Genomic DNA, 10,690 nt, shown 5'->3' on the forward strand with positions numbered 1-10,690 from the left:
ATATTCAAATGCATAGATTGAAATAGGCAAAGGATTTTTAGACACAATCTAATCCAAATAAAGGCATTCCTGAACACATAAAAGAATGACAGAAGTGTTTAGAGGGAATGTCAGAGTGTCAAAGATTCAATTGTAAACCAACTACTATGTAAACAAAGTGCCTCTGAAAGTTTTGATAACAACACAATAGGAAGAAAACCAGAATATTTATTGTCAGAAATAAAAGAAAATTGGCCTGTCTAAATGTTTAGTAACTGAATAGTAAAATTTTTGAGAAATAAGGTTAATATGTTGCTTCATCCATGTTGTCGTCACTGTCTGCACCAAAATCATCTCCATATTCAAAGTAAGAATTAATGTATTCATTTTCCTCTTCTTGCTCCTCTTCATCATACTCCTCCTATTCTGCAGCAGCATCTTCATCATCCTCTTCTTCATTTTTCTCTTTGCTTCCTTCTTTCTCTTCAGTTTCTTCATCTGCTTTTTTCAGCATCTCCTCTTTTTTCTAATTCCTCCCTTTTTTTTTTCAACACATCAGTACTATTATTAGGGAGCAAAGTGATTTTGCTGGTATCTGTTGTCTTTTTGGATTTTGGACATTGTTTGCATTTTTTTTCCTTGGCATCATCTCTTGTGGTAGTCTCCTCTAATGTGGTGCCTATTCTTCTTTATATATTCTATATGATTTTTACTATACCTTTCAATATCTTATTTTTCTTCAGGTGTTTCTAAAAAATAAGGCATCCTTCTTATTCTTTCTCTAAACTCCTGTTTCAAGGCCAGCATGTACTCTTCACCTTCTCCTGGCACCGGTTTATAATCTATATCAGGAAATATCAATGGTGGTTTCAATACTTTGTCAGGTAACTTTTCAACCCTGCTAAATCTAACGGCTTCAATATTGAAGTAATAGGCAGCACATCCACTTCCTTTATTCACAGCCGTAACTGTTTACACCAGGCAAACAGAGCAATGTCTGCTCTCTAAAGCTTGTGGTTTAGGCAAAACTATGCAGCAGCAGAGCTGGCTGGCAAAGAAATAGCGTAAACAGAGGGTGCAGAGACTGTGGCCACTGATGACCACTTCAGAAGATGTGCACTCCACCCTCCATGCAGCCCACTCCTGCTTCTTTGAGGTTGCCATTTGCTTGGTATATTTTTGTCCACATTTTGATTTTCAATCTATCTTTCTCTTCATTTTGTAGATGTCTTTTGTTGACAGTATATGGGGGGGAATTGGGTTTTGTTGTTGTTGTTGTTTATCCATTCCACTACTCTTTTTCTTTTGATTGGCACATTTAGTCCATTCGCATTAAGTATGATTATTGACAGGCCAGATTTCATTAGTGCCATATTGCTGTTTCTTTTTCTGTTGTTTCTCATTATTATGGTCCATCCCCTTGCCTTTGTTGTCTCTGCATGAAGGACTTTCCTTAAAATTTCTTGCAGTTTTGGTCTTGTTTTCACAAATTCTTTTAGTTCCTTCTTTTCTGTGATTTCTCCTTCATATTTGATGGACAGTTTTGCTGTGTTCAAAATCCTCAACTGTCTATTGTTTTCTTTCATCTTTCTGTAAATGGCATCCCATTGTCTTCTTGTTTTCGTGGTTTCTGCAGAGAAATCAGAACTTAATCTAATTGTTTCCCATTTTCACGTAAATCTTTTTCTCATGCCACCTTGGTATTCTACTCATATATTTTAATTTGGATAATTTAACTATTGATGATATACCAATCAACGTATTTAAACTAACAGATGCTGCCATAGACGTGCTCACCAAGTTGTGTCAAGAAATCTGGAGGATAACCACTTGGCCAAATGACTGGAAGAGATCTATATTTATTCCTATTCCAAAGAAAGGTGACCCAACAGAGTGTGGAAATTATCAAACAATATCATTAATATCACATGCAATCAAGATTCTGCTGAAGATTATCCAAAAATGACTGGAACAGCACATGAACAGAGAACTACCAGAAGTACAGGCTGGGTTTAGATGGGATCATGGTACTAGGTATATTGTAGCCAATGTTATATGGATCTTGGCTGAAAGCAGGGAGTACCAGAGGAATGTCTACCTATGTTTCATTGATTATGCAAAGGCATTTGACAGTGTGGATCAAAACAAACTGTGCCTGTCTCTGAGAATAATGGGAATCCCAGAACACTTGATTGTGCTAATGCAAAACCTATACTTGGACCAAGAGGCAGTCATCAAAACAGAGCAAGGAATCACTGCATGGTTCAAAATTGGAAAGGGGTATGCTAAGGATGTGTCCTATCTCCATACATTTTCAACCTGTATGCAGAACAGATTATCCAGGATGCTGGGCTCTATGAGGAGAAGTGTGGCATCAGGATTGGTGGAAGATTCATCAACAATCTGCATTATGAAGATGGCACAACCCTGATTACTGAAACTGAGAAGGACCTGCAGCCTTCAATAGGGATTGAGGCTCAGTATCAAGAAGACATAGATTATCACTACTGGGACAATTGTCAGCATCAGGATGGATGGTGAAGAGATTGGCATTGTTGACAGCTTTAGTTTCCGTGGCTCCACAGTCAGCATTCTTGGCACCAGCAACCAGGAAATTAAAAGACATATTGTGATGGGAATGTCTGCTGTTAGGGACCTCTCCAAAATGCTGAAGAGCAATGGTGTCATTCTGGAGACTAATGTAGCCTGATACAGGCCATGGTCTTTGCAATCACTTGCTATGCATCAGAGAGTTGGACAATGACTAGGGAGGATAGAAGGAGAACTGATGTCTTTGAGCTGTGGTGCTGGAGAAGAGTATTGAATATACCATGGCCTGCTAAAAAATGAACAGGTTCATCTTGAAGAGGGTTAAACCAGGTTGCTCCTTGGAGGCAAAGATTCTCAAGCTTCATCTGACATACTTTGGACATGTTGCAATGAGGTAGCAGTCCTTGGAGAAGGACGTCATGCTTGGGAAGGTGGAGGGACAGCACAAGAGAGGAAGACCCTCTATGAGGTGATTAATTCAGTGTCTGGGGTAATGGAGGTAGGTGTATCGGAGACAGTGAGATTGGCACAGGACAGAGGACTGTTGTACGTAGGGTCACTGAGTTGCAGGTGACTGAATGGCACATAACAACAACAATTTAACTATAGTATGTCTTGATGTTTGCTTTTTGAGTCTTTTTGTTGTTTGAAGAGCTTCTTAAATTTGGATTTCCCCATTCTTCATAAAACTGGAGAAATTTTTTTCTAGGACCTCTTCCACAATTTTCTCTTCTGTCCTACTTTTTTGTCTCTCCAGTCTTAATGTTCTGGATTGCACTTTCATGCTTTCCTATTACTTCCAGTATGGTGTTGGCTGTACCCTCTGTCTCTTGTGATAATTTTTTAAGGTCTTGTACCTCTTTATCTTTAGTTTAATTCTTTCTCCCATCTTTTGCCTTTTCTTCTGTAGTTGCTTAAGTTGTTCTTATTGATATATTTCTTCTGGTTTGCTGTCTGTGGAATAATCTCTTTCTTAATGTTTCCATTATTTCTTCCATAATTTGTACCTTCTTCTGTAGCTGTTCAAATAAGTCCACATCAACATATTTCTTCTGGTGTTCCATGTCTGGGGTATTCATTGGTTCTGCAGTATGTTCTGCTTTTTTGTTTGTTTGTTTTATTTACATTTATTATTAATTTCAGTAAAAATTTACAGAGACTTTGGATTTCCATTCATTCATTGTTGCACTTTTCTCCCCTCCAAACTCTTCCCCCCTAGTACACTACCCTCTTGGAATAGTAAAAGAAAAATTCTTTCATTGTTTTACAACCCCCACACACAGGTCCATTACACCATGTAGCCTTCCCTCTAGACACCTGTCATGACAAAAATAGCTAATCACATATCCCTTTTAAACAGTTTCCTCCTTCATCTGTTTCAGTACAGTATACATTATTGAACCCATCTTTCTTAGTCTCCCTCCAACCCTGATGTCAGCCCTGATTTACAACAATGGCATCATGCAGTATTTGTCCTTTTGTGGCTGAGATACTTCACTCAGCATACTGTCCTCCATGGGTCACCCATTTTTAATAATATTGCATTAGTTCCTTGTTTTTCAATGCAGTGTAGTATTCCATTGTTTGCATATACCACAGCTTCTCTATCCATTAGTTTCTTGATGGTATGCTCTGCTTTTTTAGGATAAGGTTCTTCTCTTTTTCCCCCATAATGTTTGGGGCTACCTGCTATTTTCCTGACATAATATAAATCTTTCTTGATTTATATTAGACTGTTATAATAGTGTAATGTCCCAAGGGAGAGTGATGTTCTATGGAGAACCTGTATATTGGTGCTACAGAAGTGGGGTGAGTTGTTCTCTGAAAAATCATGATGGATCCACTATTGTTCTCCTTTGGCTTAAGAAACCCCAAGCCTCTCTGTGTTGCAGTCATGTGAGTTCAAGGGCAGAAGTCAAGACTTTTATTTAAAACAAAACAAAACACCCTACAAAATGAACACTGAATAGACAGAATTCAGTTGCCTGTGCAGGGAAGTTGATCTCTGGATGCTTTGCTCATCAGCATCAAAAAAGAACAGTTCCTAACTTTAGAAAAGGTAGGCACCAGCTGGAGAGATCCCCACCAAGCTACATGCGATAACTGAGATGGTAGCCGGATAGAGGTAGGGCCTGCTCCTGCTATTCTACACTGAATAAAGAAAGCATAGCTGCCTGACCAGGGAAGCTGGTTTCTGCATGCTGTGCTCATCATCACAAGAAAAGACAATTCTAAACTTTAAAAGAGGCAGGCAATAGTCAGGTGAGAATCCTGCAATTCTGACGAGTAGCTCAAAGAGAAGTTAAAGATCTTAGGAAGGGGGAGCATTCCCACTGCACAGGCCCAGAGGATTCCTGAGACAATGAGTTGCCCTGTGCTATAAAGAGAACACTTTAAGTCCACAACTAATTAATAAAATAAAGAACTATCAACAACCTATTCAGACATAATAGAAAAAAACTAACACATATTAAGAAAAACTTCACATAATGTCAAGAAAGCAGTAGGCAGCTTCAAACACTGTGAAAGAAGAAAAAAAAATTAAGCCTTCTCTTAAAATAACATAACACGTTGCAGACCAAATGAGTACACAAGAGACAGAGATGTAGAAGAAATATATTGATGTGGTATCACATAAAAGAGGATACAAATAAAGAAAGAATGGAATCCAAAAAGAAACCAAATACCTCAGAGACAAGGAACCAGAAGAAATACATTGAAGTGGAGTTATTTGAACAGCTATGGGGAAAGATGCAAATAATGCAATTAAAAAAAACAAAAAGAAACCATAAATAAAGTTAATATCCCAGGAACAGAGAGCCAGAAGACATGTACTGATATGGAGAAACATGAGCAACTACTGAAGAAATTACAAAAGATGGAAGAAAGCATTGATAATATAAATTAAAAGGTAGAAGATATTAGAACATCAGAAATGGTAAAGCCAACACAATACTGCAATTAATAGAAGTGAATGAAAACACACTCTGGAATATAAAGATCCAAAGTGCAGATGTTTCTAATATGCTTGAGGATAAAAATTGCAGGATAACAGAATTCAGAGGAATCTAGCACTGTTTCTACTACTGTAGGCACATCACTTTCATCGATTTGAGCAAATCAAGCTAGAACCGACTTCTCTATCGCCTGGACACCGGGTCCCGGCTGAGGCTCTTTCTTTCTCCTTTTGGCTAAAAGCCCCCGTTCAGAGGCTGATTTGTCGCGGCGGCGGCGGAGATCGCAGGTCGCTCAGTCTTGCAGATGGGTCAGGGCCTGTGGAGAGTGGCCAGAAACCAGCAGTTACAACAAGAAGGCTATAGTGATCAAGGCTACCTCACCAGAGAACATAGCAGGAGAATGGCTGCCAGCAACATTTCGAATGCCAGTCATCGTAAACAAGTCCAAGGAGGCATTGACATCTATCATCTTTTGAAGACAAGAAAGTCTAAAGAACAGGAAGGATTCATTAATTTGGAAATGTTGCCTCCTGAGCTAAGCTTTACCATCTTGTCCTACCTGAATGCAACTGACCTTTGCTTGGCTTCATGTGTTTGGCAGGATCTCGCAAATGATGAACATCTCTGGCAAGGGTTGTGCAAATCCACTTGGGGTCACTGTTCCATTTATAATAAGAACCCACTACTAGGATTTTCTTTTAGAAAACTGTATATGCAGCTGGATGAAGGCAGTCTCACCTTTAATACCAACCCAGATGAGGGAGTGAACTACTTTATGTCCAAGGGTATTATAGATGACTCGCCAAAGGAAATAGCAAAGTTTATCTTCTGTACAAGGACACTAAACTGGAAAAAACTGAGAATCTATCTTGATGAAAGGAGAGATGTCTTAGATGACCTTGTGACGTTGCATAATTTTAGAAACCAATCCTTGCCAAATGCACTGAGAGAATTTTTTCGACATATCCATGCACCTGAAGAGTGTGGGGAATATCTTGAAACTCTTATAACAAAATTCTTACATAGGTTCTGTGCTTATAACCCTGATTTAATGCGAGAACTTGGCCTTAGCCCTGATGCAGTCTATGTACTGTGCTACTCTTTGATTCTACTTTCCATTGACCTCAGTAGCCCTCATGTGAAGAATAAAATGTCAAAAAGAGAATTTATTCGAAACACTCGTCGTGCTGCTCAAAATATTAGTGAAGATTTTGTAGGTCATCTTTATGACAACATCTACCTTATTGGCCATGTGGCAGCATGAAAGCACAATTGCTGAGACTCCATCTTTTAACTTGAAACTAAAGCTACCCAAGGACTTGATTTAGCAATTATAGGAGGTACAGTAGTTGATGGTTATTCTAACCTCTGTGTACAATCAAGCTTGAGTGTACAACCTTTTTTTATTTTTACTTTACTACTTTATTTTTTAGTAATTTCCTTGGAAAACTAAAGATTTTGCAAAATTTTTCTTAATTTTGCTTATCATGTTTTGCACAAAACAGAGCCATTGTCTGACATAACTATTTAAGAATGTAAAACTGACTGACCTTGTACTCTTAAAAGATGGTGTATTTGTGCATTAGATTTGCCTGAAAAACTTTATCCAGTTCCATTCTTTTTTAAAATAACCATGTAATGTAGACATATTTAACTAAAGAGATTTGTAATTGTTTTATTGTAAAGATTTTAACTAAAATTTTTTCCTTTTCTCTCAAACCAACTTCTGAATTAATTTTATTCTAATCTGAGATTATTGTTATCTTTGTAAATATTGGCTCTGACTTCAGATAGATTCTAATAACAACATTCTTTTTTCTTTGAAAAAAAAAAAGAAGAGATGAAACAGAGTCAGTGAGCTGGAATACAAGAACCTTAGTGGAAAAAAACTAGATGAGAAAATAGGAGACAGAAGGGAAAGAAAGAAAGAGAGAGAGAGAGAGAGAGAGAGAATATTATCATCAGATGTTGTTGTTATGTGCAATTGAGTTGCCTGTGACTCATAGTCTCATAGTGACCCTATATACAACAGCCCTAAAACCTGCTCTAACTCTTGCTAACCTTATTGTCTCTGACACACCTATCCCCATTATCCCAGCGATGGAATCAATCCATCTTATCAAGAGTCTTCCTCTCTGGCGCTGCCCCTCCGCTCTCCCAAGCATGACATCCCTCTCCAAGGACTGATCCTTCCTTGCAACATGTCCAAAGTATGTCAGACGGAGCGTCAGAATCCTTTCCTCCAAGGAGCAGCCTGACTTCACCCTCTCCAGGATGAACTTGTTTGTTCTCCTAGCAGTCCATGGTATATTCAATACTCTTCTCCAGCACCACAGCTCAAAGACATCAATTCTTTTTCTATCATCCCTAGTCATTTTCCAGCTTTTTGATGCATAGTAAGTTATTGAAAAGACCATGGCCTGTATCAGGTACACCTTAGTCTCAAGACTAACATCATTTCTTCTTGGATAGCCTGTATTTTAAAAAAAAAGTCTGAAATGTCTTGAGATTGAGCTTGAGTGAACCAACAAGTTCTTCAAAGAGCTCATCAAGGACAGCTCTCTACTCACTGGAGCTCTGAAGAACGAGGACAAAAAGATGGCCAACCTGAGCATTATGCTGAGCTCACCACATCACAGCCTGCCATCAGACAACCTTAGTTTGAGTCCTTGTTCTACTGCCTTTATTACTTTTTCAACCTTGAGCAGGTCTGTTCACCACTCTGAAAGCCCCTCCTCTATTTATGGAAGGGGAAAGTAATAATACCTACTTCAAATGACAATTAGATAACTAGGCTTAGAGGAAGGGAGCATTGATGGTGGTGCTAGAGCCAGAAGTGCTGTCCAGGCTGTGGTCATCGGTAGGGCACAAGGTCTGGACTTCAGAAAAGCACTTTTTTGGCGGGGAGAGGGGGTGTCCAGCCTTTGGAAAAAGACACCTGACCTGTGAGAAGAACTGCCTGGCCCTGGGGAGAGCCACCTTACAGTGGAGAGCTGTACGGCACCAGGGGAGTGCCACCTGCCCCTGGGGAAAGCCACCTGGCAGGAGAGAGCCACATGACCACTGGGGAGTGCCATACAGCTCCTGGGGTGTGCCACCCAGCCCCTGGGGAGAGCTGCCTGGTGTATATGAGGAACTTTACCTAAACCTCTTTCCTCCATCTCTTCCTCAAGTACACCTGTAAGTAACACCTCCAAAGCCCTTTTCTTTGTAAGTCACAAGTTTGTTCTCTCTAGATTTGCTCCCTTTCCTATAGATAATCTGAATACTGAGTCTTGTTCTAGAACCTGAATCCTAAGCCTGATTCCAGAGACAAAAGGGAAATATAACTACCAGCTAAGGAAGTGAAGTTGAATGGAGCCTCAAAGTTCATTCAGCCACACCCACTGGACTTATTCACCCAAACACCTTGCAGTCCAGAAGGCAGAAAATGTCATGAAAATATCCTCCAACTGAACAAAAAGGCATGTAGCTTCAACTCAAGACCACTAGTAAAGTGTTAAAGTTGACTCCCCTTCCCCTTCATCTCAAAGCCCCTGTTCAGCATAAAGGAACCAGAGTGTCTGTTGCCCAGTTCCCAAATAATATTTTTGTAATAGATTAGATAGATAGAAATTTATTTACCATTGGACTATCCCACCATTACCCTGTCTTTTCCAGTTCCTTCCAGATTGTTCTCATTTCCTTTATCCACTGTCTCCACCCACCAAATTGTGCAAACCTGTGATTTCATCTTTACCCATCCTCACCCTTCGGCTCCCATCCCTTACCCCCTTAAATCCCCATATATGTTTTTAACAATAAAATTTTTTTAAAAAGAAATTAGCTAATAGAAAAGCTATAATCACAGTAAAATATTGTAAGATATTGTTAGAGTGCTAGAAGATGAGCCACATTAGCTGGAAGAAACTCTAAATACACAATCAATGGCTGCAACAACGGGCTCGTGTGTGTTAACAATGATCAAAATGAAGGAATAATTCTGTTCCATGAAGACGGACAATAGAAAAATGAACTCTTCTTCCAACCACCAAAAAAGTCAGGAAAGCCAACTGATACAACAGCTTCTGGACAAGTAGGGACCTAGAATTATGAACCTGCAGGTGTGATGTACCTGAGAACCACAGGACCCCCAACCAATGTAGTGCTCTCACCAACAATATTTACACTAAGTAAAACCAAACTTTAAGAACTAATTTCTGGTTTACAGGAAATGCAAAGAAAAGGAGACTAGTCAAAAGACACCTGGAGAAAAACTATCACAGGATTAAACTCAACATTAAAATCTTAATTGGTTATATTAAGACATTCTTGAAACATTTGGAAATAAAATCAAATAAGAAGTAGTTAGAAAATTTCACAGAATTACTCTAGAAGTCCTAATCCACATGAAGAAGTGTTCAAAATCCCTAGCTCTAAGACAGATGCAAATCAAAACAAATATTAGATATCATCTCACCCCAGTAAGAATAGCAAAATTCAACAGAGCAGCAAACAACAAATGCTGGCAAGGTTGTGGAGAAACTGGAACCCTTATTCACTACAGTTGGGAGTAAAATGGTGCAACCACTATGGAAGGTAGTATGGCGCTTTCTCAAAAAATTGCAAATTGAAATAACATTTGACCCAGCAATTCCACTACTGGGAATATACCCTAAAAACACTAAAACTGCCAAGCAAGAAAATATGTGTACATCCATGTTTATTGCGGCTTTGTTCACAATAGCAAAGAGTTGGAAACAACCCAAGTGCCCATCAACAAACGAATGGATACAGAAGGTCTGCTATATTCGCACAATGGAATACTACACGGCATTGAAAAACAAGGTTGTTATTGTTATGTGCCATCGAGTTGCTTGCGACTCATAGCGACCCTATGCACAACAGCCCTAAAACCTGCTTTATCCTGTGCCAATAGCACTGCCTCTGACACATCCACTCCGATTACCCCAGTCACTGAATCAATCCACTTCATAGAGGGTCTACCCCTTTTGCACTAACCCTCCACCCTCCAAGCATGAAGTCCCTCTCCAAGGATTGGTCCCTCTTTACACCATGTCCAAAGTATGTCAAACAAAGCCCCAGAATACTTGCCTCCAAGGAGCATTCTGGTTTAACCCTCTCCAGGATGAATCTGTTTGTTTTCTTGGCAGGCCATGGTACATTCAATAATCTTTTCCCGTACCACAGCTCAAAAGCATCAA

General features: G+C 39.3%; 1 protein-coding gene and 1 pseudogene across 1 annotated transcript; one reads left to right on the plus strand and one right to left on the minus strand.

Moving 5' to 3' along the window:
- Positions 1-283: 283 nt before the first annotated feature.
- On the minus strand, positions 284-1,168 carry LOC102876315 (annotated as a pseudogene).
- A 4,421-nt stretch (positions 1,169-5,589) lies between these two features.
- Positions 5,590-7,320, plus strand: LOC102868513 (F-box only protein 8-like). Its single transcript, XM_006901731.1, has one exon. The coding sequence runs from the start codon at positions 5,791-5,793 to the stop codon at positions 6,748-6,750; it is 960 nt and encodes a 319-aa protein (XP_006901793.1). The 5' UTR covers positions 5,590-5,790; the 3' UTR covers positions 6,751-7,320.
- The last annotated feature ends 3,370 nt before the right edge of the window (positions 7,321-10,690 follow it).

Source organism: Elephantulus edwardii, unplaced genomic scaffold (assembly GCF_000299155.1).
Source record: "Elephantulus edwardii isolate Elephantulus edwardi_28Jun2011 unplaced genomic scaffold, EleEdw1.0 scaffold00341, whole genome shotgun sequence".
Classification (NCBI taxonomy): Eukaryota; Metazoa; Chordata; class Mammalia; order Macroscelidea; family Macroscelididae; genus Elephantulus; species Elephantulus edwardii.

What these genes read in the sequence shown, in the direction of transcription:
- LOC102868513 (XM_006901731.1), top strand. Translation starts at nt 5,791, where the DNA reads ATGGGTCAGGGCCTGTGGAGAGTGGCCAGAAACCAGCAGTTACAACAA.